A 24,426-nucleotide genomic window follows, 5' to 3' on the forward strand; every position below is an offset into this window, starting at 1 on the left:
GGATGAGAAATTTTGATAGGACGGTGACAGTAACTCTTTGCATTTCTATTGGACGTTATACCGGTAACACGAAAGTAGAAATATAATTGGCTAAAAAAAGCAAGGCGTAACGGAAAACTGAATCGGAAATGGGTGCAATGTGATTTCAATCCCTACAAAACATAATAGTTGAGAAACTCAGTTCCACGTATGTATGAGCCGACCTGGAACACTTCTAAAGATAGCCATGCGAAAGAAAAGCCACCCGCCCCCTCAAAACATCCTAAGCATACATTTATGTGTTTTTATACCCGCTGTCCATGGTAACAATAACAGCTGCTGCATTTAAACTCCGTCCCCAGATTAGCAAATCTTATTAAGAGAATTTGTGCGTGACATTGCACAGTGACAGTGCACTAATAACATAAGTGATATAGTAATTATTTTCAGAGAGATTTAAGCAGATTGCAGCAGTTACAGTGATTTGCCGTTGTAAATTATGTTCTGTGGTGCGCTCAAGGGGGCGGAGACCTTCGATCATCATCATCCATCCGTCCATCTTACTTTGTTTTCCGGGAAGGATCTTAGTAACGCCCACTCGGGACACGGAGAAAGTGCCACACAGATCTCAAAATATATCGCTGCGATAGCCTACGTGCTGTAAATCAGGTGAGTTTTTATTGAAACTTAACATTCCCATGATGTCTTGTTGTTTATGATATATTCTGTAACAGTTGTAGATAATTATCTTGTTCGTGTTTCATAACTAGGTGAAAGCAGCAGCAAGTTATTTGATTACATATTTTTGTCCAGATTTTAGTAATTCACTATGCACTGTATAGGTGCTATAAGTTAGCCTTTTCATAACTTTTTCAGAAGGATACTCAGCCTCATTAAGGATTGTTGTAATTGCGTCAACTGCAACATTCTGAAGCATGTCCAAAATTTATGGCAGTTATGTTTTCAAAACAAATTGCAACCACTGTGCACTGATGATATGACATATTGCTGTTTTTCAAACAGATGGTCTTATTAACAGTACAGTTCACATAGTTACTGTAATGTTGTCGCTTGTAGCATACAACCTGCTGTCTTTAGGTTGTTAGCTAGCTGCTAAAATGACTCGTCATCAGAGGCAAGTCTGGGCAGGTCCTGAAATCTGTAGCTTTAAAGCAAAGTTACGCCCTCTTCCTGTGTTTGCTGCGTCCTGCCTATTCAACCCTCACTGATTACGGACACTTTATCAATTGTAACGAACAGGGAAAAAAACGATACTAATGTCCGACCACTTGTACTCTCTTGAGCTATTTCGGTGGAGTGGCGATCTTTTGTGGGGGGGCTGCTTAGATTAATTTATCTGTGTGACATTTGTGATGAGGTCATCTACGTTAAACGAGTCTGAATCTGGTCGAAGTGTTATTGGCTACCTATATACATAAACACAAACCATGAGGAAAACAAGGTGGGAATTTAAATTAAACTACTAATGAATTCCGGTGTCGTTATTTCCCCATTTGTTTCAGTTATATAAACAGCCAACTTTTAAAACAGATTAAAGTGGAACATAATGATATACAACCATTAATAACTAAAATAAACATGCGCGCGCGTGTGCATACATACTGCTGTGGAGACGTCCTGGACACATCGTGGAGTTATTATACTTGAATAATATGAACATCAGCAATTGGTTTGAAGGTACTATTTGTGTTTTCTTCTCACTACAGCAGGTTTGACTATTGTTAAGCTTAGTTTTGGTGAGAAGAAATCAAGAACGTTATTTAGGTTTTATTTCTTACTTATATCTTTAGTTTACATTAATCAAAATCGTCGACAATTTGTGATCAGAACAGGTCAAACTAAACTGGTGTCCATGAGCAGCTTATGTGAAGTGTTGTAGTACCTAGTTTGTACCAGAACTGGCACGATGCACAGGATCAACAGTACAAAGGTCATATTTTATAGGATTTTCTGCAGTAAGAAAACTTGTGTTGTGAAAGGGGAATCAGACTTACAAGGTTAAAGTATTCACAAACAAAGTTACCGTTTCCTTACGCATCAGAGAACGGCAATAATAAAACGCCTCTGACTTTTGCAGAGCAATTTGGATACACTGTTAATATTTTCAAACCTGCACTGCATCTACCCAGTGTCGAGACATGGCACCAAAGAGAAGGGCAGCTTCAACCACCAAGGCTGGAGGGAAGAAAGTAAAAAAGGAGGAGCCAGAAGCCCCCCAGGATGCCTTTAAATCTGCCAGAGAGGCTCTGAAGGCAGCAGCACCATCACAGCAGGGCAAGAGGAAGGCAGATGTCCACTGTGGCATGGATGCAGAGGTGAGTGGTGCCGGCACTCCCATGACTCTCAACAGCCTGTTGTATTATAAACCAAGTACAGAATGTCAAATTGCAGCACATCCTCCCACTGTTGAAACAAAAAAATAGCATGAATTATTAGAGTGGGGTCACAAACCCCGCTCTGGAAAAGATGGAACTGGTAAGATCTGCTGTCCAATCTCAAGGTGATATTAAAAGGTGCAGGAAAAAATATGAAGCTGTCTTTGTTATGTTTGAAGACTGCAGACTGTAGTATAACACGGTTGACTGAACAGGATGCTATTTTATGCCTCTGTCTGTTGTGTAGTTGCAAAATTTTTACTTCTTCTCCAGGTGCATGAAGATTATGACTGCATGCTCAACCAGACCAACATTGGACAGAACAACAACAAATTTTTTGTGATCCAAGTGTTAAAAGAAGGAAAAAACTATTATTGCTGGACCAGATGGGGTCGAGTGGTAGGTTCCCTGCTTTTGCTTGGATCCTAACTGAAAACATAACATCTAAAGCATAATGGCACACTCAGTGGGAAAATTATGTCTGAATTTGTATCTGACAACTTCAGTGTCAAGTAGTACCAGTTAAGCTAAATTTAGCTGCTTAATAGAAGTGTTGTCTCTGGTGAATGATATTCTTATTTCTGGGTTTGTGGTTCAGTCTCAGCAAATACTGCTATTGGACTATCAATGGTTAGCAGGGATAAATTTCTTCCTAGTTCTTCCATGCAGATAATCACACAAGTATACTGTAAAAATGATTAATAACTAGATCTAATCTCACACAATTTTTTTCAGGGAGAGGTGGGGATGTCCAAATTGTCCTCTGCATACCCCAGCCCTGATAAAGCAATAAGTGACTTTGAGAAGAAGTTCAAAGACAAAACAAAGAATAAATGGAGCGAGAGGCAAAATTTTGTCTCTTGTCCCGGCAAGTACACTTTGATCGAGGTAGACGGGGAGGAGAATGCAGAGGTTAAGGTGAGAGAATTTGGTGTTGCCCAGTAATGCTCTGATCACATGCTGGCATCATTCAATGAGACAGCCACCTTGTAGTTCACTGACAGGATTCAGGCCTTGTTTACCAGCCGTGCGTCTGGCCTGTAACCCAGGCGGCTTGACTAATGCCTGTCACATGGCTGTTAAACGAAGCCGCAGTGTTCCCTGTGGCACAATATGCAGGCTGCAGAGTGGGAAGAAAAAAAACAAGTTTCTCATAACACAAATAAATGTGAAAAAAGAATGGAGTGACCTCTGAACTGCTCTGAAGAGCGGAGGTTCATTGACTTTAAATTTGACACAAAGCTAATGGCTGCTTATGAAACACTCAAAAAGAATCAAAGCATACACATCGTATTGCAATGGTTTGTACCCGCACTCTCAATAAAGGTTCATTCTGTACACTTTTGAGATTTCTCCTTTTTTAAAAGTGTTTCTTTTGGCTGCTATAGGTGGACAAGGTGGATGGACCAGTGAAGCAAACGGTCCTCCCTTGCACCCTGGACAGTTCCACTCAGAGGTTCATCCAACTCATCTTCAGCAAAGATATGTTCAAGGAGGCCATGGAGTCCATGAACCTGGGTAAACCTTAATCGCTGTCTGTGTTTGTTCATTACTTGGGGAGGCCCTGCTGTGCATGACCACATTCCGGGTCATGTTTGACAAGCTTCTTCTATTGTTTTCTTCACTCCCCATTGGACCGTAGTTAAGCTACAGCTTCCTGATGTGTTTGACATTTGGCAGGTGTGGGAACCTGAGGTGCGCTCATGTTCTGGGTGGTGTCTGCAGTGAATGTTTGAGTGCAAACAGAGAATATACTGTGCTGTGCTATACTGTGTTGTATGAGGAGGTCATGGGTCTGCCCTGTTCTGCACTATAATAAAAAATAAAACAGTCAGACACAAAGACAAGTCTGTAACCAGATCACAACCATTTTACTCCCTCTAAAGTTAAAAAAAAATCCAGAAAGCAATTTCTCAGCAATTTCAAAGCTCAGGGCAGTCTTTAAAGTCATTTTCTTTTCTTCCAAGTAGTTGTGCAACTTCCACCCTAGTCACCTGCTGACTGATGTAGTAGAAACAGGCTGAAATTTACTTCACAATGTGTCACTTTTAAAGACTAAAATAATTTCATTTCATGAAAGTTGCAAAATTCAATGCTTTAAACTGTCATTGCATTCACATATCTAATATTTACTATTACATTAATAAGCAAAGAGTTTACTGACTTACTCAGAGTTACAGTGCTGTTGTTGAGCCCTTCAGAAATGTATGTAATTTGAAATTTTACATAGTATGAATGGATGACTTGCAAAATGTAACATGATATCCTTGGATAAGAGTAAAGTATGCAAATAATAAAAGTACATTTTCTAACTAGAGAAGTGGGATTGCATGCACCTGAAAGTGATATGGTTGAAAATAACCACAAAGAAGGGATATTGTAGCCCATACTGCAACTATAAAGTAGAGGATGGATTACATTTGCCAAAGATTTAAACAACCTGCTTCCAACAGTATAGGAGCTGTGTGCATTTTTATCTCAAACCAGGTGGCACTTTTGCATTTGACTGCATAGTGTCTAAATGCTCCTTGAATGACGAGGAGAGTGTGACAGCAGGAATGTGGCAGATGTTGCATAACTGAACAGAGCAAACAATTGCCAGCAAATAACAGGATGGTCCACATTCAGCTTTCAGACAAATTTTCTCATCTCTGCAAGTTAATGAGTGACATCCCCAGCTAATCCATTGTCAGATAATCCTGCTACCTAAGCAGTGTAGCTGCGGTTTTACATATTTGACACTTATAAAAAGAAGGTGTCAACAGCTGTAGGTGGGTCCTACCTCCTGTATGTAAGCAATTAAAACATACAGAGCCAAGTACCTGTGGTACAAATCATTACTGCGTAATATTGCGCTGTGTGCAACAGCCAGGAAACTGACACGGCAGACCTGCTTGAAATGTTCTGGTTGTCTGTGATGTAAGCAGAGCCTTGGTCAATCAGTGGGTCACGGCATAGTGTAACAGACTGCATTACTCCAGTGAGGGAGTGGGCTCCAGACATGAGAGAAACTGAGCGGAATGAGTTGAATGGACCCTTGTGTGAATTGCACTGATGTGGTGTCTGTGGATGCTGGCCTCGGCTCTCAGACGTTAAGAAGATGCCTCTGGGGAAGCTGAGCAAGCTGCAGATCGCCAAGGGCTTCGACGTGCTGGAGGAGATCGAGGAGGCGGTGAAGCAGAGGAAGGGCCAGGCGCTGCTGCAGGAGCTCTCCTCCAAGTTCTTCACCACCATCCCTCACAACTTCGGCCGGACGAGGCCGCCCGTCATCGACAGCGATCAGATAATAGAAAAGAAGAAAGAGATGCTGCTGGTGAGACACACAGCATTGACCCCACTGTCATGTAGTCTCGGCCATTTTTCAAAAGATAGTTACAGTACTATTGTAAACACATTATATAATTGGCAGCATGTGAATGTATAATTGCAAACAGAGCAGGATCTTCTCTGCTGTTTCAGTATGAGGTTCAGTGGGTGGTCTTCAGCCTGCACTGGTTTGCCAAATGACAAAGAAACAGTGAGACATTTTCAAATACAGTGAGGTCTGTAAACATTAAATTGTGTTTTTTGGAGGGTTTAGTCATCTGGGTTGCATTTTCAGGGGCTTTTCAGCGTCTGCATTCAGGGGCCTGTTAATATAGCTGTGTTTTTACTGGTTAAGTTTCATATTCAGAAATTCTGCTGCATTGATTCCTGACTGGGAATGGCACCCTCAGCCTGGTGGTTGCACGTCCAAAGCCCTCATTTTAACTGCTGCCTCTTGCAGGTTTTGGCCGATATTGAACTTGCCCAGAGTCTCAAAGCTGAGAGTGAGGAAGAGGAGACGGTGAAGGAGGTCCCTCACCCTCTGGACCAACATTACCAATCCCTGAAGTGTGACCTCAGCTTGCTTGACAAGGACACAGAAGACTTCAAGGTGCCTCCATAATCACTGTTGCTGATGCTTGATCCTCTTGACTTTTTTCCCAATTAATGTTGTTTTGGTTTTGAGGATGATCTCTGTTTTCATTTTTTCTTTCTTTTCCGTGGAAGGTAATTGAAGCATACCTGAAGGCAACAGCAAATAGCTACAGACCACCGGTCATTAAAGACGTATGGAAAGTTAACAGACACAAGGAGGTAAAGAAGGCACGCAGCTGACCGTGCAAATTTGCTTGTAGAATATTCAGTCTGGGATGTTCAGTGAAGACTGGAAATATTATGATGGTGCAAATATGGTTATGATGATTTGTTATTATAATTGTTATTAATTTTTTGTCTTATACTGTAGTATAGTAGTGTTATTTGTATTGTTTTGTTGTGTCAAGCTTGAAGTTTTTATTCTTCATCAGTAGTTCAGCTTTTCTGATTGCTCTTTGTGATTATTATGCTGAAGTATGTCAGGGAGGACAGTGCTGTGGTGCTCGCTTTGTTGTGTGTGTGTGTGTGTGTGGATCACGTAGAAAGTGTGTGTGTTTGTTGTCCTCTCTAGGCGGAGCGATTCAATGCGCATGATGAGCTGGCGAACCGGCGCCTGCTGTGGCACGGCACCAACGTGGCAGTGGTGGCTGCCATCCTGAGCAGCGGGCTGCGCATCATGCCGCATTCTGGTGGCCGGGTGGGCAGGGGCATCTACTTTGCGTCAGAGAACCTCAAATCTGCCTCCTATGGTGAGTTACGCTGAGCTCCCACTGCGCAATTCGGCAGTGTCACGTCATCAAATGACCCTTCGACCGTTTCACAAGATTGAGACGAAATCTGGTCCATGCAACTCAAGACTGCAGAGTTCATAACTTAAAAAACAATAATAAAGAAGAATTCAACCGGCACATCTTAATGACTGGGACTGTTTTGCTGTCTCTGGCACTCTGGCGCCCTCTTCTGAGCAGCCCACATTCCTGCAGGAGTGAGTCACTCAGTCAGTGTGTGAGGGACACAATTTCAAGGGCTACTTCTTGCCACTCAAAATAAAAAAAAAGGATTTTATAACAGTAGAAGTGTATGTTGTTAACAGATGTGTCTTTGTGTCCTGTGTAGTCACCATGTCTCGAGACACTGGAGTGATGTTTCTCAACGAGGTCGCCCTTGGTAAGGAGTGCACTATCACAGAGGATGACTCCTCCCTCACAAAGCCTCCAGAGGGCTACGACTGCGTTGTTGCCCGTGGACGAATGGAACCAGGTACGACCGTGGTTTGTGTGCGCTGCCTAACACACTCCCATATCCTGGAGAGAGCAGGTGTTGTTCATCAAACAGAGCATAGCCAATCACAGTCCTTATGCAGGAGAGTATAGTCCACTGTATCCTCTTTAGAGGACATAAAATTAGAGTGTTATCTCATTTGATACATAAGTGCGCATGCATTTCCCTGTGGAAGACTTGCTCCCTCTCACTACACCACATGACTTTAATGCGTTCCATTATATCATAGAGAAGCCTAAATGTTACTTAAAATGATGGGAAAATAATTGTCCTTTTTGTAGTTCTGTCTACTCTGTAGTTCTGTTTGCAAATGAGGATTTCCTTTCTGGCTTTCAGACCCCTCCAAGGATACCACCATTACTCTGGATGGTAAGAAGGTAGCAGTACCACAGGGCAAAGCTATTGAGCAGCCCCAGTATAAAAATAGTAACTTCTCGAACAGTGAGTACCTCATCTACAAGGAAAGCCAGTGCCGGATCCGATACGTCCTTGAGCTGAAGTTCCGGTGATCATGCATTATGTCATTTTTTGTCTTTTTACTGACTGCCTCATGAGAGCTGTAATGCCTGTTTTAGTTTAACATGAAGGAGTTTTGATCATGGATAACAGTGCAGTTGTCCTAGATAGCATTTTTGTTTTTGCCTTTAAACCCTACTGCTCCTCCTTTGCACTTTATTACAGCCAGGCTGAATAAGTGGTTTGTGGTTTTCTGTCACACTCCAGTGGGGTTTGTTGTTTCTGGCATCGGCTTTCATTTCTTGGATTTAGTCTTGGTTGGCTTCCCTTTGCCTGATGAGCACTGTCCATCCCGGTTGGTTGAAAGTCTAATGTTTTCGTCTCCCATTCAGTGGACATTTTCGTACCTTGTAAATGGAATGAAGGCTACATTAATGTGTTACATGTAAGTGGTTGGTGGTACGTGCCTTCTTCTCCATCTTCTCCTCCTGTGTACATTATGCAATTACCACTGATTGACACCCTCCCCCTAAAAGACCATTTCTGACAGCACTAAAGATATAACCTTCCGTGTCCTATAGGAAGTTCCCTAAAAAGCGGCTCCCTGTAATGGGACACACATGCTTTGTACTGCAATTTACATCTGGAAAAACTTGAAAGTGGCCTCACCTGGGATCTTTGCCCTGGTTGCCATTTTAGGCAAATGTCGAAGAATGTTTTGTTCCAGTTGTGGGTAATGTGCTTTACATTTATATATAAAAGTTTGCCAAAGATGAGTGTTATTGTTACGCACACAAACAGTTTGCACCCAGATCGCAGGAAATGACTGGAAATAAAGGAAAAAAGGGAGAGCACCCTTTGGAGAGACAAATTTGTTGGCAGTAGCACAGGTGGCTGTAACCTGTGCTTAGGTTCGAACAGCAAGTTTGCACGTTACCCTTTATTTAGACAGCTTGTGTCTTGCACATTTCCTTTGCTACAAATGCCATTCTGAAGCCATAATAATGATATACAATAAAAAATCAGGAAATCAAATGCATTCTTATTTGGAAGAGTCAGATTCAGTGGAAGTACTTACTTCTAAGGTCAAGTTCTTCCAAATTCCAGTTCTTCCTGTCCGGGTCACTACCAGTTAGATTCAACAGGAGTGCACTGACATGTCTACTCTGACACCTGCTGGCATTTCCAGGCTCAGCGGCTTTTATGCAGCAGCATGTTAACAGTAAGCTCAATGCATGCAATAAATGCTTATATTTCGCTTTATTAAAAATAATATTGATGTTATTTTTGACTTCAGTACCTCATCTCAAATTTACTGAGCAAAGCCTAAAAGTACATTTTGCACTAATGTGTAGTTTACAAAAATGCTTCTTGCTTCTCAGTGAATAAACAAAATTGTCGGTAGTCTCATACTGTGAGATGTGCAGTCGAAATTGCTCTTGTAAGTGCTGTAATATTAAGAACAAGATAAAGAATAAAAGCTATTGTTTGCAGCACACTGGATATTACAGCAAGCTATAGCTTGTACTGCTTTTGTTAATGCAGTGAATTTGCATTGTGTATGTGGAGGGAGAAAGACTATGAGCATGTTTTGGTTTCTGAAGATGTATTTTTGTTTAAGTTTCTGTTATGGTTGTATGGTGGGAGCTCTGTACCTCTGTAGTGTGTGTTCATTCCCTCAATGCTCAGTATAGCTCAGTATGAACACTTCAAATTCTGTAACTCCGTGAAGGTGCCTTGATATGAGAAGGAACGCATTCATTGTGGCTGTTGACATGTGCATTCATGTGCTCGATATTGCTTCAATGCTGTGGCCATATACTGCAACCTTCCTGTAAATGGCAGCAGTATCTCTACCAGGAGGTGTCACTGCAAATCCCCTAATGGATTTGAGCTGCCCTTTTCCTTTCTGTTTTCTGTTTCAAGAAACATGGTTGTACCCATGATTCAGCTTCATTGAATAAACAATCTTCTGCAACAAGCTGTCGAATCAGTTTGATCTTATTGAGTGAGCTGCATGCTCATTGTTCTTTGTGTGTGTGTGTGTGTGTGTGTGTGTGTGTGTGTGTGTGTGCACGCGCGCGTGGGGTTGGTGGGTTGGGTTGTGATGTGAAGTGGAAAATATCACTCTCTGTCTCTGACGTCTGTCCCTAAATTGCAATGGATTTCACAATTTGCCTTTGGGAAAAATCTGGAAGGAGCTGCTGTTGTTTGTCATTGGATAGCAATAACATTCTACAACATCTTACAGGGATTAGCAAGACCAACAGCAGCCAACCAAGGGCACATTTTACATGAATGATTACACAAGTTTGCACTGAAAATATAATCCCTCACTTGCTGCTTCTATATGTAGTGAATCAGTCTAATTCTATGGGCAGGATTTAATAAAGTGTTGGATTTGGAATGATGTTTTCACATTTATAGATAAAACTGATTTTTTTACAAAAAGAAAATAAAATAACTGTTTCTATTGTGGTGCTGGAGTCTGAACATTTTTAAGGCATGAGCAAAACTACTGAGAAGTTCTTCATTGCCATTTCTCCCTGTTCACGGAATATGTGGATTTTAGAAGCACTGTGTGCTTTAGGACCCAGGAGATGCCTGCCTCTGAGGGGACAGAGGAGCGTGTGTGTATTTGAAAGAAGAGGGGAAAAAAAAGCATCAAGGCATACAATGTGTGACAGTCACTGCCATACACAGGGCTGGAGAGAAGGAGAGACCTCTTCAGATCATCCACTCTGAATGATGTGCCTCCGTTGGGAAAAGATGACCAGCGACAGTGTGAGCCTCGCTGTGACCCTGTCCAGTGCCGGCCCAGCTTAGAGCTGACCTGTGAAGACCCGTTTCCAGAGCTGCGCAGTGGTCCTGGTCCCATAGTTGACCCACAAGAACCCAGTTGCAGTACCAAAGGCCCAGTCCTGCCCAGTCCTGGCCAGGCTGGGGTCTTCCAGAGACGAAGAGGGAAGCTGCTGTCCTCCCAGCCTCTTGAGTGCCTGCAGTGAGTGGACCGCTGGGCAGCCTCTCCTCTGTGTGGAAACCATGGGGCAGGAGCACCAGCAGAAGCCTTGCAGTAGAGAGATGAGGATGTGAGGAAGAGGTCATCCGTCTCCTCTGAGAGGTGCTTACCGTGTGACTCGAAAAGAAGAGACCAATTTGGAAGACTGATGATGGTGTAACACTCCATGCGTGACCTGCCACACATAGGCAGAGTGAATCAGGTGAGTGAAAAGAACTGCTACCGAGTTTATTTCCATTTAGTGCTAACTTGTTTTCTTCCTCAGAGTGTGTTTTGTGTGTGTTGAAATGCTGTGCTGTGGAAAAGACACACACCAACAAAAGGTTTAGGCACAGGGCAGGTGTATGTTCAGCTACAGATGCGGTCCACGGTTTGAACTGTGTACCAGCACATGTTAATATGCTTTAAGCTTTAAACAGTGACAAGGGAATGTATAGAAAAGGGAAGTCTCAGCTGTAATAACTTATTTAGCATTTACAAGATACTTTCATATGTAATTGCTAAATCTCCTTTCAATCCCATGTGTTTATATGTGTAAAAAGATGCTAAAGTATCTTAGATGTCTGTCTTGAATGTTTATAGCATTGTGGAAGTATACAGTCCAGTACATGTCTAGGACATGTTGGTGTTTCATTGTTACAATAACCTATTACCTCAAGAACTGAAAAGTTTTATAATGTTAAGGGTCTATCATTTTCAACTGATCAACTTGAAAAGACACTAATATCATCATGATGCAACAGCATTAATCAGTTAAGACAAATGTGTGATCTGAACTGAAAAACAAGCGGTTTTACGTTCAAGAATATTTTGGTATTTCAGGTGCTGCATACGCCTGATGGTTGTACTCTGGTAAAGCTCACTAACCAATGACAAAGCAACAGTTCTCTTACTGGATAAGATTGTGAAGGTGTGGAGAGACCTGTGACCATACGCCCAGCAGGACATAACAAATACTGAGTGGGGGCAGGGTGTCAGAGCGGGGACGACCAGGAGGACAAGCAAGGATGACTCATGTAGGACTCCCGCACAGAAACCCCCGTTGTCCCCAAACTGTGATTGATTACAGAAGGTCAACAACCTGTTAGCGCTAATAGCATTTCTTGCTCGCATTGGCTAAAAGCACATGAAGCACGCGCGCAGGCCTTGGGGTGGGTCAGTGCGTCATGCTGATTGTTTATTGTGTCATGTGAAGATGAATGCTTCAGGTGGGAGTGGGTTTGGGGGAGGGGACCGACAAGCCAACCAAGAGATGAAGGAAGATGCTTGCATGCTGAGAGGTTTGCACTGCGTCTTGGTTTAAACAAGGATAACTGCAAAACTAAAGAAACATTGTACATAACTAATTACATTCATTTCATGTAAACAGATTGCTTTTACATGCATGTTAATGATTCATGTCTGATCGAAGTTCTGAGGGTTTTGAATTGCTTAGTGCACATAAAACTGTTCTACTAATTCTACTAATTCCAGGTAGCACAAAAAAACATTTGTCTATCACTGTTAATAGTTGAGCATATGGAGGCAGCGTAACAAATATGTGGTGTAATTGCATTATTTTTTTGTGTTTTTACAGGCCATGTATTGTTACCCCTGTTTCATTACATATACAACAATATGAAAGGCACACCATGTTACAAGCTAACTGCCAGGGTAATGTTTTTCCCATTTTTACAATTTGTTTAAACTTGAAATTTGGGTATTATCCAGTTTTGGCTGCATACTGAAGGTGAACAGAATTATCCAGTGAAAACAAGGACAACCTTATGTAACTGTCCACTGGCTTTTTGCCCTACACAATTCAATTTAATTAGACATTAATCTGCCGATTTACTCTTAGCTGCAGAGAGTGCATTTTAAGAACAATCCAGAAATAATGTCGTCAACATGAAGTTCTGTTCAACTAAATCATTGTTAAGTATTGTGTTGGCCCAGCCATATTTGATTTATTTAATGTAAAGATACTGAAATGAAAGGGTGTTCCTACAAAGATGACAATGATTTGCTATAGGTTTTTATCAGGTTAACCTGTAGAACCTGCAGAATTTTCATTTGTCCTAGTGGACATGTTAATTGAATCAATGGTGTAGGATTTAGGGGAAAACCAGCATTGTTATTGGAAATGTATGGAAATTATATAATAATTTCTGAAACTTCCAGAAATGTGACACCACTTCTCACACTGCCTGAAGGCAACATTAGAATGTGTTTCGCCAAACTGATTCAGTGCTGCACATTTCCATGGCTACGAGTTCTTGGCAATGGCCACATTTCTGAAGAATGATCACAGATGTGCTGGCAATACACACACGCCCAAGATACATTTTACACATACAGTAATCCTAAAGGACAACACACAGTTGAGTGATTCCAGTAAATGGTAATTTGTTACTGACTTGTTTTGGTGAGCTTGTGTGGGAATGAACTGGGTTGTACGTTATTTATTGTTGTCCTGTCTTATCTCCCGTATACACACAAGGGGGTGAAGGGTTGGGGGATTCTGGGAGATAAAGTTCCTCTCAGTGATTCACTGCAGGCATGGTTGTTGCAGTATTTCACTCACTGTCAAAACAAGAGTGAGAGAGGAGATGCGGTTTTCATCTTTAACTATTTCTGCTGTGAGGCACAATGTTTGTTACGAGAGGTTGCAAGAACATAGGGGCAAGACAGTAAATAACAAATAGCAGTTCACACCACTTCTGTTTATTCATTTTACAAAAAATAAGCATAACAATTTATAAATGTGTGAATAAGGAGGGACAAAAATAACCTGGGATAAAAATGTGGGATAAAATGCAACATTTTGCTTGTACAGTATTAGGCATGTATCTGACATACACTATATGGACAAAAGTATTCGGACGCCTTACCATTAAATTGTAATGACGTTGGAGTTGGTCCCCCTTTTGCAGCTATAACAGCTTCCACTCTTCTTGGAAGGCTTTCCACAATATTTTGGAGTGTTTCTGTGGGAATTTGTGCCCATTCATTCTGTAGAGCATTTATGAGGTCAGGCACTGATGTTGGACGACAAGGCCTGGCTCGCAATCTCCGTTCCAGTTCATCCCAAAGGTGCTCGATTGGGTTGAGGTCAGGGCTCTGTGCGGGCCAGTCAAGTTCGTCCTCACCAAACTCATCAAACCATGTCTTTATAGTCCTTGCTTTGTGCACTGGAGCACAGTCATGTTGGAATAGAAAAGGGGCTTCCCCAAACTGTTGCCACAAAGTTGGAAACATAGCATTGTCCAAAATGTCTTGGTATGCTGAAGCATTAAGAATGCCCTTCACTGGAGATAAGGGGCCTAGCCCAAACCCTGAAAAACAGGTGTAGCCAAATACATTTGTCAACATAGTGTACTTACATACATATTATTACATACATACTTATTAGTTTTAGCTGCTGAAATAAGAGTCTATAGGAATACAATGATTAATGACGATTCATGTAGGCAATTTCCCCTCAAGTGCCCTTTAGGTGGAAAGGTCTCTTTGAAGGCTTATAAGGATGATGCAAGGCAGAGAGAAAATCAATTCAATGGGCTCTGCACACACTGAAATGAATGTGTTCATAATGATTTCCTCTGAACGCTACAGTGAGGTTACCATTGTCCTCTACATAGACTGGAGAGAATGTCATGGAGATTGTGTGTGTGTGTGTGTGTGTGTGTGTGTGTGTGTATGTGTGTGTGTGTGTAGGTGTTAGAGTGTTATGTTAAGATGAGCATGTTTTTTAAACTTTTCTTCACAGGATACCTTTCTGGAATATGTTGCTCAACAACCAATCAAAGAAATCCTTTGCACTGAAAGAAAACAAATGGAGGACTCTGGCGTGCTAACGGTCAAGAGTTCCCTGTGAACAATGGAAGGACCAGGCTCTTTGTTGAGTCCTATGAATAATCGCACTGCACAAAATGTCACCTCAGGTCTGTCAGGGCCCAAGCCCACAGTTCCCGGTTCTCCGTTGGGAGTTTTCTCACCGTCCCAGCTCAAGGACATGGTAGGGATGTTCTTCATGGTCAGCCTAAACGTGGTGGCCCTCCTGGCCAACACGGCTGTGATGGTGGCCATCGTTAAGGCGCCGCACCTGAGGAAGTTCGCCTTCGTGTGTCACCTGTGCGTGGTGGACCTGCTCTGTGCCGTGCTGCTGATGCCCCTCGGCATCGTGTCTGGCTCGCCCTTTTTCAGCACCGTGGTGTTCACCGTGCTGGAGTGCCAGGTCTACATCTTCCTCAACGTGTTCCTCATCTGCGCCTCCATCCTCACCATCACGGCCATCAGCGTGGAGCGCTACTACTACATTGTGCACCCCATGAGGTACGAGGTCAAGATGACGCTCAACCTGGCCATTGCCGTCATGATCTTCATCTGGGTCAAGTCCGTCCTGCTGGCGCTCGTGACCCTTTTCGGGTGGCCCCCCTACGGGAACCAGAGCTCCATCAGTGCCGCCCACTGCTCCTTACACTGGAGCCACAGCAGCCTCAGGAAGGTGTTCGCCGTGCTCTTCAGCGTGCTCTGCTTTCTGGTGCCCTCCGTGGTGATCTTCGCTGTGTACTGCAACGTGTACAAGGTGGCGAGGATGGCGGCGCTCCAGCACGTCCCCGTCCCCACGTGGGCCACCGGCCCCAAGCGCCGCTCGGACTCAATCAACAGCCAGACCACCATCATCACCACCCGGAACCTGCCGCAGAGGCTGTCCCCCGAGAGGATTTTCGGGGGCGGCAAGGCGGCCCTCACCTTAGTTCTCATCGTGGGCCAGTTCCTGCTCTGCTGGCTGCCGTACTTCTCCTTTCACCTGCACCTGTCTCTCGCCGCCTCGCCCCAGACCCCTGGGGACATTGAGGAAGCCGTCACCTGGCTGGCCTACTCCTCCTTTGCCATCAACCCCTTCTTCTACGGGCTGCTGAACAGGCAGATCCGGGAGGAGCTGTGCAAGCTGCGGAGGTGCTATGCCACCCGGCCTGTAGAGCTGGGCACCTCCAGCCATGAGGGCTCCGTCCAGGAGAACTTCCTCCAATTCCTGCAGAGGACCAGCTGCACAGTGGAGACCCGCTCCAGCTGCATCCACTCCAGCCCCAGGAACACCTTGGATCAGGGAATTCGCATCCCTGGCCAGATCCCAGAGGAATTCAGCTAAACATGCTCCGAATTCGTGCCCTGTTTCATCACTTGTCGTGGAGCAGGTGGCCTCTTCAAAGGGTTAACATTAATAGATACATTTATATTTTGGAATAAAAAGGGAACAAAGTTACTGAAGCTGCATGATGAATGATGAATCTGATGCTGACAGTAGATGCCTCTTTAACCAGGTGGCTGCTTGTTCTTCCTAAAGTCAGTCGGTTATTGGTCTGGGGCAATATCTAAGTTGTGTTGAGTCCTTTGTAATAAAGCAGAGTAGTAATGAGATTAAGACAGTAATATTGTGTTCCAGTCCATGTTCCAATTACAGTTTGCGATGATGTTAAACCATTAGAATAATTTAGTCCTGTTCTCATATGTTATATATTTAGGGTTGAAAAATATCATACAGATATGAAATGGTGAGCAGGTGAAGCTGGTAAGGTAATACTCCTGTTTGAAAAGCACTGACTGAAAATTAGACCAATTCCTCAACAGGATCTTTATACACATAATCTTGGTTTGCAATTTTTATTTCATTTCATTTTTATAACAGGGTTGCAGATTTAGTCTAACATAACATCTAAATAGTATTGAAATACTATTACTACTACTTGAATAACAGTTATAAGAAAATGTACAACAAATGTACAAGACTACTAAAATTCTGCTAATATACCAACTGCTACTAACTATGATTATTGCTTTTACATATTTATAAATGATTGCTATTATTTTATTATGTTAGTTCAGAAATCAAAGAACCTAAAAATTATATTTAGATTTTTAATATATTGATAATATTATTAGTATGTAAATAATACTAAAATCAACGTACAAAATGTTTTGAAAAACACGCAGGAAAAATGAATATTCTTGTCCTTTTTTACATAGAATTACATTTTTGGGGGTTGTTTTAAGAATGACCTTTGAAATTGGAATTATTCTGTACAACAATAACATGAACTGACAGATCTGGACATATATTCTCTAATTTTCTGGTGTTTTTGCTATCATTTGTAATGTGCATGAGATGTGTTTATGTAATGGCAAAACATTTCAGCGATACTGGCACTAAGACAGATGTTTGCACTTCTGAATAGGAGTTTGCGGTTATTTGTTTTTTAATGTATAAAATGTTGAAAACACATTTACCTTTTGTTCATGAATGTTTTCTTAGAATTTTTCACAAGTGTTTCTAACTATGCTAAAGAAATGAACAAGTTTATACACATAATAAAAGCAATGTCTGTACAGAGAGCCATGTGCCATGTTTTTTCAAATAAACAAATACAGATTACATTGAAATCAGAACCAGTATTGTTAATATGATATCCGTCGTATGATGATGAATATTCTTGCACTCACAAGCAAGGACAGCATATTCTCTCCAAAAAATTGACCACAGCATATAAGAGGGTTGGAAAGACTGCATATTCTGCTAGCTGAACACTGATGTCATGGACACACTGTACACCCTTGTATGATGTCATACCCGGCTGAAAGCTTCGGCAGCAGACAGTCAACCCATGCAAACTAGAAGCATTACATCATCACAGCGTGCCTGTATAAGATTTAGTGTTGAGAAGCAACAACTGAGAACAGCAGCATTAGCATAGATAACCAGGCCTGCAAAATGACTGATTGGGTGAGTTGCCCCTTATGTCAGTTAACATCATACTGCTGCAGGACTCCCTGATCAATGAATACTTTTACATGACCTTATTTTATAATGTCTTTACCTTGTACAGATAAACAGTCAAATTAAACAATGATGTTTTCCTGAAATTCTTCAACAATATCATCCTTATTGAATGGTAAATACAGCTCTGCAGTTGGTAATATGCATTCAGTGACAACCATTGTGAGACTTTGTGATGATGACATGAAAAACTCTTGTTTCTATGACAGCTCGAAACAGGGAAACCTGTGACATATTTCGCAAGCAGAACTATGTCATAGAAACTGTGATTCTACAGAATCCATGTCCTTGTACTTGCTAAAAAGATATTCAAATATGGATGATTTCCCCCATCAGTTGAACATGCTGATTGTTACCTAATGAATGAAGCGCGTTCTCATAAAATTAGATTATTCAATCATAAGAGTATTTCAGAAAACACTAACTGTAAAGCTACACACTTCATTGACAAAACCATGTTCACACAAGGTTTCTCAGGAGGTTCCTGGGATTTCTTTTTACTTTTTACTCACTTCTGTAAGTCTAGTCCCATGTGAATCAGACAGGCAGGAACTGTTGTACCTGGAGAAACGTATCACATGTGAATGGGTTTTAAAGAATGCCACTGAATAATATGAGCTTTAAGTAATGATTTTAGTTATTTAATTAGTGAATGAAATTGCTTACCCTGGACCTGCTTGACTGTGCCTATGCCCATGCCTCTTTATTCAGGTTTTGCTGATTTGATGCTGAATCCTAAGACAATACAAAGAAGGGACTGTGGAGAGGAGGTTTAGTAATCTGGCCCTATCCAGACACCAATATTTAAAATAATAGACACAGAATGACAAAAAAGTACATAACTAATATTAGACAGAGACAGACAGAGAAAGAGAGAGAAACAGAGAGAGACAAAAAGAGAGGAGTTACACTGTTAAGAGGGGAGGACTCATTTATACGCATGAAGACATGGTCCCATTTATCACGATGAGAAGGAATACATTCTCAAACCTGGAGGAGTTCTAACACAGCCCCCAGACTGTCATCTGTTGATGTTGTCATGGAAATGTCATGAGACAGGAAGCACATAGACGGCTTGCATAGCAACAGGATGCTTTTCTGTACGATCCTTGGCTTCAGAGACAGAATCGCTGACATGCCTTGCTAATGCATTGCTAATAGACACTGGCTCATTAGCATCTTAATTATGATATTTTCATCCAGGGACCCCGCAGAGATAGACAGTACAGCAGACGGTCTCCTGGGCTGTGACGCAAAATGCCTTCTGAGATACTGTACGTTCAAAACAAACCATAAATAGAATTTAAATGTGTTAGCAAGTGACGATGACACAGGCATCACTGCATGATTTCCATTCATACAGATCATCCAAAGTAAACAATAATAAAGCCCTCAGAGAGCCCGTTTCTCTATCCCAGCTGCACTAGTACGTCTGCGCAGGCTCACTGTGTGTTCTGAACTTCCCTCTGGGCATGTTTCGCATGCTTTACATGCTTCACCTGAGGCGTATTTGAAAAATCAATTTATCAGCCAACCCACCAATCAATCAGTTCAAACAATCAATCTATCTATCCATCTGTCTACATTTCTATAAAAGAGAAGAAAAATGAATATTATCAAATACAAATAGCCCTCACACACATGCACATATTAACAGGGATTAGTGGGAATTGCTCTCCCCAGGCATGAAACGAGACGCTGAATGAAGTACTTTCCTGTGACACTGCGTTGAGAATCTCCCAACAGACTCCCACAGTCTGTTTCTTTCTAATGGCGCATCCTAAAAGGGAATGCAATGTCACACATAACAAGCATTTATTGTACACACAGATTTTTTAGAGCCATGCAAGTTCACAAGCTGACTAATACATATTTATTGTCTTGATTGGTCCAACTAAACACTTTCCCTGCATTTCCTTCTCAAATATTTTTACAGTTCTCACAGGACATAAAGATCCATTTACAACAAAAATAATAATGCCTTGAGGCTTATTAACTCTAGCAATATTTGCTCTGCACAAATGCCACTCCTGTGATATGTATTTAATATACACTATATGGACAAAAGTATTTGGCCACACCTGTTTTTCAGGGTTTGGGCTGGGCCCCTTATCTCCAGTGAAGGGCAATCTTAATGCTTCAGCATACCAAGACATTTTGGACAATGTATGCTTCCAACCTTGTGGCAATAGTTTGGGGAAGGCTCTTTTCTATTCCAACATGACTGTGCCCCAGTGCACAAAGCAAGGACTATAAAGACATGGTTTGATGGGTTTGGTGTGGAAGAACTTGACTGGCCCGCACAGAGCCCTGACCTCAACCCCATCAAGCACCTTTGGGATGAACTGGAACGGAGATTGCGAGCCAGGCCTTGTCGTCCAACATCAGTGCCTGACCTCATAAATGCTCTACAGAATGAATGGGCACAAATTCCCACAGAAACACTCCAAAATCTTGTGGAAAGCCTTCCAAGAAGAGTGGAAGCTGTTAAAGCTGCAAAAGGGGGACCAACTCCATATTAAAGTATATGTATTTGAATACAACGTCATTACAATGTAATGGTCAGGCGTCCGAATACTTTTGTCCATATAGTGTATCTTTCTACATTAGTCTTAGTGCTCTGGGGGAGAGTTTGTGCTGAATAAATAAATTATAATAATAGTTTTGTGCTGGGCTCTTTCTATTCAAGCTGTTATTCAGTCAGACAGTGGCTGAAACGAATAAAAATTAATCAATGAAAGCTGGGGGGAGGGAGGCAGCTCCATTATAATTGGTTTCTAAATGACTTGAGAAACATTTGTTTGGTGAACACAAAACCCGAACAACTTCATTGTAAAAAAACCTTTTCTTTCATAGCGATGAGGAAATGACTGAACTGTACCATCACTGAAGAGTTCAGAGTGACGTGGATCATAAAGGCAGCCAAACCATCCCCCCTTCAGATGGGTGACACATATCAGCAACAACAAGACACGTCATTGGGTACGGCTGTACAGGGCAAAAACTATTCCTTGTAAGAGTTAAAGGAAGGCAGATGAGGGCAGGTCAGTCAGCACAAAACCAGACCATGCTAATCAAAGCCATGAGACAGAGAGGGAGCCTAATCGTGCGCATCAAACAATGAATAAACCAAATCAGGTTGTCGCTGAAAAGGGCCAAGGAACACGTGAATATGATTAGGGATTCATGGCACAGGCGTCCCGGCCCTGATCAAAACAGTGCAGCATCTGAATAGAGGGAGGCATGTTGTGCCAAAGATTAAAGGCAAATGAGAAAAAAAGAGAGAAAAAGGGGCTCTGTTTGCTTGCTTGCTCCTATAAAAGAAAGGTTGAGGAGGATAAAAGAAGAACTTGTAAATGACCTCTGCATTAAAAAATAGGCCAGACACTTATAAGTGTACAGTGTGTCCAGACAGGACCCTTGAAATACGCGGTGCTGTTGTTGAGGGTGGTTTTGTCATAATGGACCAGCGGAAATGGTGGTAGCACTCGGGAGCCACAGCAGCGTCTGTGATCCAATGTGCTGTAACCACAGAAACAGCTGGATAGGTGGGGGTGGGGGTGCCTAGCAGTACAGGATGTACCATGATGTCTCTCCAATCCACTTAAGCTGTTAATGTAGGGGGAAGGGGGTGCGTTTTAGCCTTTAATTTCCCCCATCTCTCTATTTACGTATGTCCTCACATACACAGCAACAGCTCTCCTGTCACTTGACGTTCTGGAACCTGTCTTTTTGTTGTCTTTGATGGCTATGTTAAAACATTGAGAGTAATTATTTTAATATCTATGTATTCACATCTGCTAGTCAGCCCCTCCCTCTGTCTCTGGCCAACAGTGTGCTGCAGGTCTGGAGGAGATCCTGTTACGCAACAATTAGTCTCACAAACCAGTGGGTGCTGGTTTTAACCTGTTTCTGCAAGGTTAGAGCACAGTAGCATCACAACTCCCAGGATATTGTGTGTGTGTTTGTGTGTGTGTGTGTGTGTGTGTGTGTGTGCGTGTGTGTGTGTGGAGCTCGTGTGAGCAAAAGAGCAGTAGCTTAAGAATGCTGAGAGCATGTGGAGACTCCTTTACCTCATGAACTTTACAAGCTATTAAAGGCTGGCACTTCACATAAACAGTCCTTAATAACTGTCTGTTCCATTCAGATGTAACCAGGTGTGCCAGGAAAAGAGAGGAAGCCGGCTGAGAAGGAGCAGCACAGGCACAGGTTACAGCTACCCCTCAAGCCCTACATCCATTAGCTCTCCTTTGTTTGAGCAGAGCAGCTGATGAGGATAGTCTGACGAGGATGGATGCATTAAAATGCCGCTGTCTCCAGCTACGACTGAAAATATCCTTCTGTGTTTATGACAATGTTGCAAGCGTGATTTAGGATTCTAGGTTGGTGTGATATTGTCCTACTCCACTCAGTTCTCAAACGCTGGCAAATCAGTCATGTCTGCTGCCGGGATGTCGGTCAACTTATCATAAATACAATAGAGTTAATAAGTGTAAGCAACATATTGTTGCAACCAATGGGTGCAGCAATTGATCATAGAATAGCAACCGGGAGTGAGTGATTTCAGCTGAGGAGACTAGATTCGATTATGTTGATGGGAGCGGTGGGATGGGAACAGAGGGTGTGATGCTATCAACATACCCGGACTGAGGCAGAGCTTCTGAAAGAGCATGACAAGCTATTCTTGTAAAGGCTTGGGGTTCAGGTTAACTCTGCTGAATCCAGAGTATCATTCCCATTCCTGCAAATAAAGTCATTATTTCAACAAAGATCGGACTAATGCTTTTTTTTTTCCTTACAATGACAGGTGAGGCTCAGACCCTTGATCAGAAGGCCCTGGAGAAGGTATTGCTTGTACAGTTGACAAAAATGACTCCAGTTGGTATTTACAATACACACAAATAAATTTTTTTCTAACGGGGTCATAGCTTGTTCTTCTAGTATAAATCTGCTTGATATACATGTATCTCAGCACAAAGAGGGCACTGGTCTCTCACAGGGCTATTGACAGTTCATGTTTAAATCAGGGAAACATTAGGTACCAGTCTTTGATCAATGAGCCAGGGCAGAACCCCTAACCAAAAAGCCACTGATCCAGTCAATATTATGAAAATGATTTGTAAAATAACGTGTAAAATGTAGATGTGAGAGCACGCTTTCCTGGAGGGAGTCATTTGCATTCATTCATTGCATATTATGTAAGAGAAAGGCTCTGATGGTGATAATAATATTTGCACTCTGGCAGTGAGCAGTCCTCAGCTTTATTCAACTCTCAAAAGAAGAATGAACAGGCAAGAACAGGTATTCTTCTGATCCGCCCTATGATTACACCAAGGTTTCAATGCCTTAAAAAGCTCCTAATCCAGTTCTTTGAGAAAATAACTCAGGAGATTACTTTTTTTAACAGAAAATCTAAATCGTTTCCAGCTCTAATTAGCAACAGAAACAAAATTGCATATTCAATAAATGAGTCAAGTTTTCAGGACACAGCACAACGTGGCTGTTAATAACACCCTACGGCGGATGCCACTCCACTTGTCAACCCTACTACTGCAGTAACAGACCTTAGCATCAGATCAGTCAGAGGCTTCAAATGACCACTTCATTTAAGCATTTGTGAGTAGGCAATGTTGTGCCAATGCATTTAGTTAATTCTAAGTTCCAAGTAGAAAAACATGGCAAATGATGATTATGAGCCAAATTCTGTCTTAGATAAGAACCGTTGGTTCAGATGTGCCATATGGTATTGCAGATCTCAAAGCCAAAGGAAACTTCAGTCAGGAACCATAGTAATAGAAACATAATACCTCTCTTGGGTTGGTTATTACCAATTATTATTCGTTGAAAAATTGCATTTGCATAGATGATTTCATTGCTTTCTTTTTTGATAATTACAGCATTGCTGATCAGGCAGAAGTAAAGAAGATTACCTGTCTCAGGGTTTGGTCAGGCCTGAGGTAATGTGGGTGGGATTGGGAGATTATCATTCTGCAGTGGTAGTTAAGGCTGACACCAGCTATTAATAGCTGTTGGGAGATGATCTGTAAATGGGTCCAAAGGTTGCAGAAAGAGATTTTTCCCGAAGGCAAATTGTGAAATCCATTGCAATTTAGGGACAGACGTCAGAGACAGAGAGAGTGATATTTTCCACTTCACATCACAACCCAACCCACCAACCCCACGCGCGCACACACACACATTTACATTACATTTACATTTATTCATTTGGCAGACAAACACACACACACACACACACACACACATACACACACACACGCACACACACACACACACACACACCCACACCTACAACCTACATCCCTTTTCTCTCTGGTACCTTCATCTGGAACCTAAAGAATCACACAGGGGAAAATGAGAGATGTGAGACTTTACATAGAAGATTCACTTTTTTTCAGATGTGTCTCAAAATGAAGTACCTGTCACAAATGAATGAAAACAAAACATCAAACTCGATTTCAAACAGTTTTTGCTTTTGTCACCATGTACAGAACTTTCAGGTTTATAGGCCAATCACTTTCAATGTGGTTCATTGCTATGGTTTCCAACAGCATCCGACA

General features: G+C 42.0%; 2 protein-coding genes across 3 annotated transcripts; both read left to right on the forward strand.

The window, feature by feature from the left end:
* Positions 1-564: 564 nt before the first annotated feature.
* Positions 565-9,975, forward strand: parp3 (poly (ADP-ribose) polymerase family, member 3). Of its 2 annotated transcripts, none has more exons than XM_036530242.1 (11): positions 565-648; positions 2,078-2,315; positions 2,649-2,774; positions 3,111-3,293; positions 3,764-3,893; positions 5,465-5,688; positions 6,142-6,291; positions 6,408-6,494; positions 6,847-7,024; positions 7,392-7,535; positions 7,893-9,975. In XM_036530242.1, exons 2-11 carry the CDS (start codon positions 2,139-2,141, stop codon positions 8,063-8,065), a joined length of 1,572 nt encoding a protein of 523 aa, XP_036386135.1. In that variant the 5' UTR covers positions 565-648; positions 2,078-2,138; the 3' UTR covers positions 8,066-9,975. The 2 variants fall into 2 exon arrangements, with proteins under 2 accessions (XP_036386135.1, XP_036386136.1); XM_036530243.1 differs by having other exon boundaries at positions 2,130-2,315.
* A 1,125-nt stretch (positions 9,976-11,100) lies between these two features.
* gpr61l (G protein-coupled receptor 61-like) lies at positions 11,101-16,228 on the forward strand. Its single transcript, XM_036532156.1, has 3 exons — positions 11,101-11,233; positions 12,608-12,684; positions 14,780-16,228. The coding sequence occupies exon 3, from the start codon at positions 14,891-14,893 to the stop codon at positions 16,163-16,165; it is 1,275 nt and encodes a 424-aa protein (XP_036388049.1). The 5' UTR covers positions 11,101-11,233; positions 12,608-12,684; positions 14,780-14,890; the 3' UTR covers positions 16,166-16,228.
* Positions 16,229-24,426: the final 8,198 nt, after the last annotated feature.

The sequence above is a fragment of the Megalops cyprinoides genome, chromosome 6 (genome assembly GCF_013368585.1).
Source record: "Megalops cyprinoides isolate fMegCyp1 chromosome 6, fMegCyp1.pri, whole genome shotgun sequence".
Taxonomy (NCBI): domain Eukaryota; kingdom Metazoa; phylum Chordata; class Actinopteri; order Elopiformes; family Megalopidae; genus Megalops; species Megalops cyprinoides.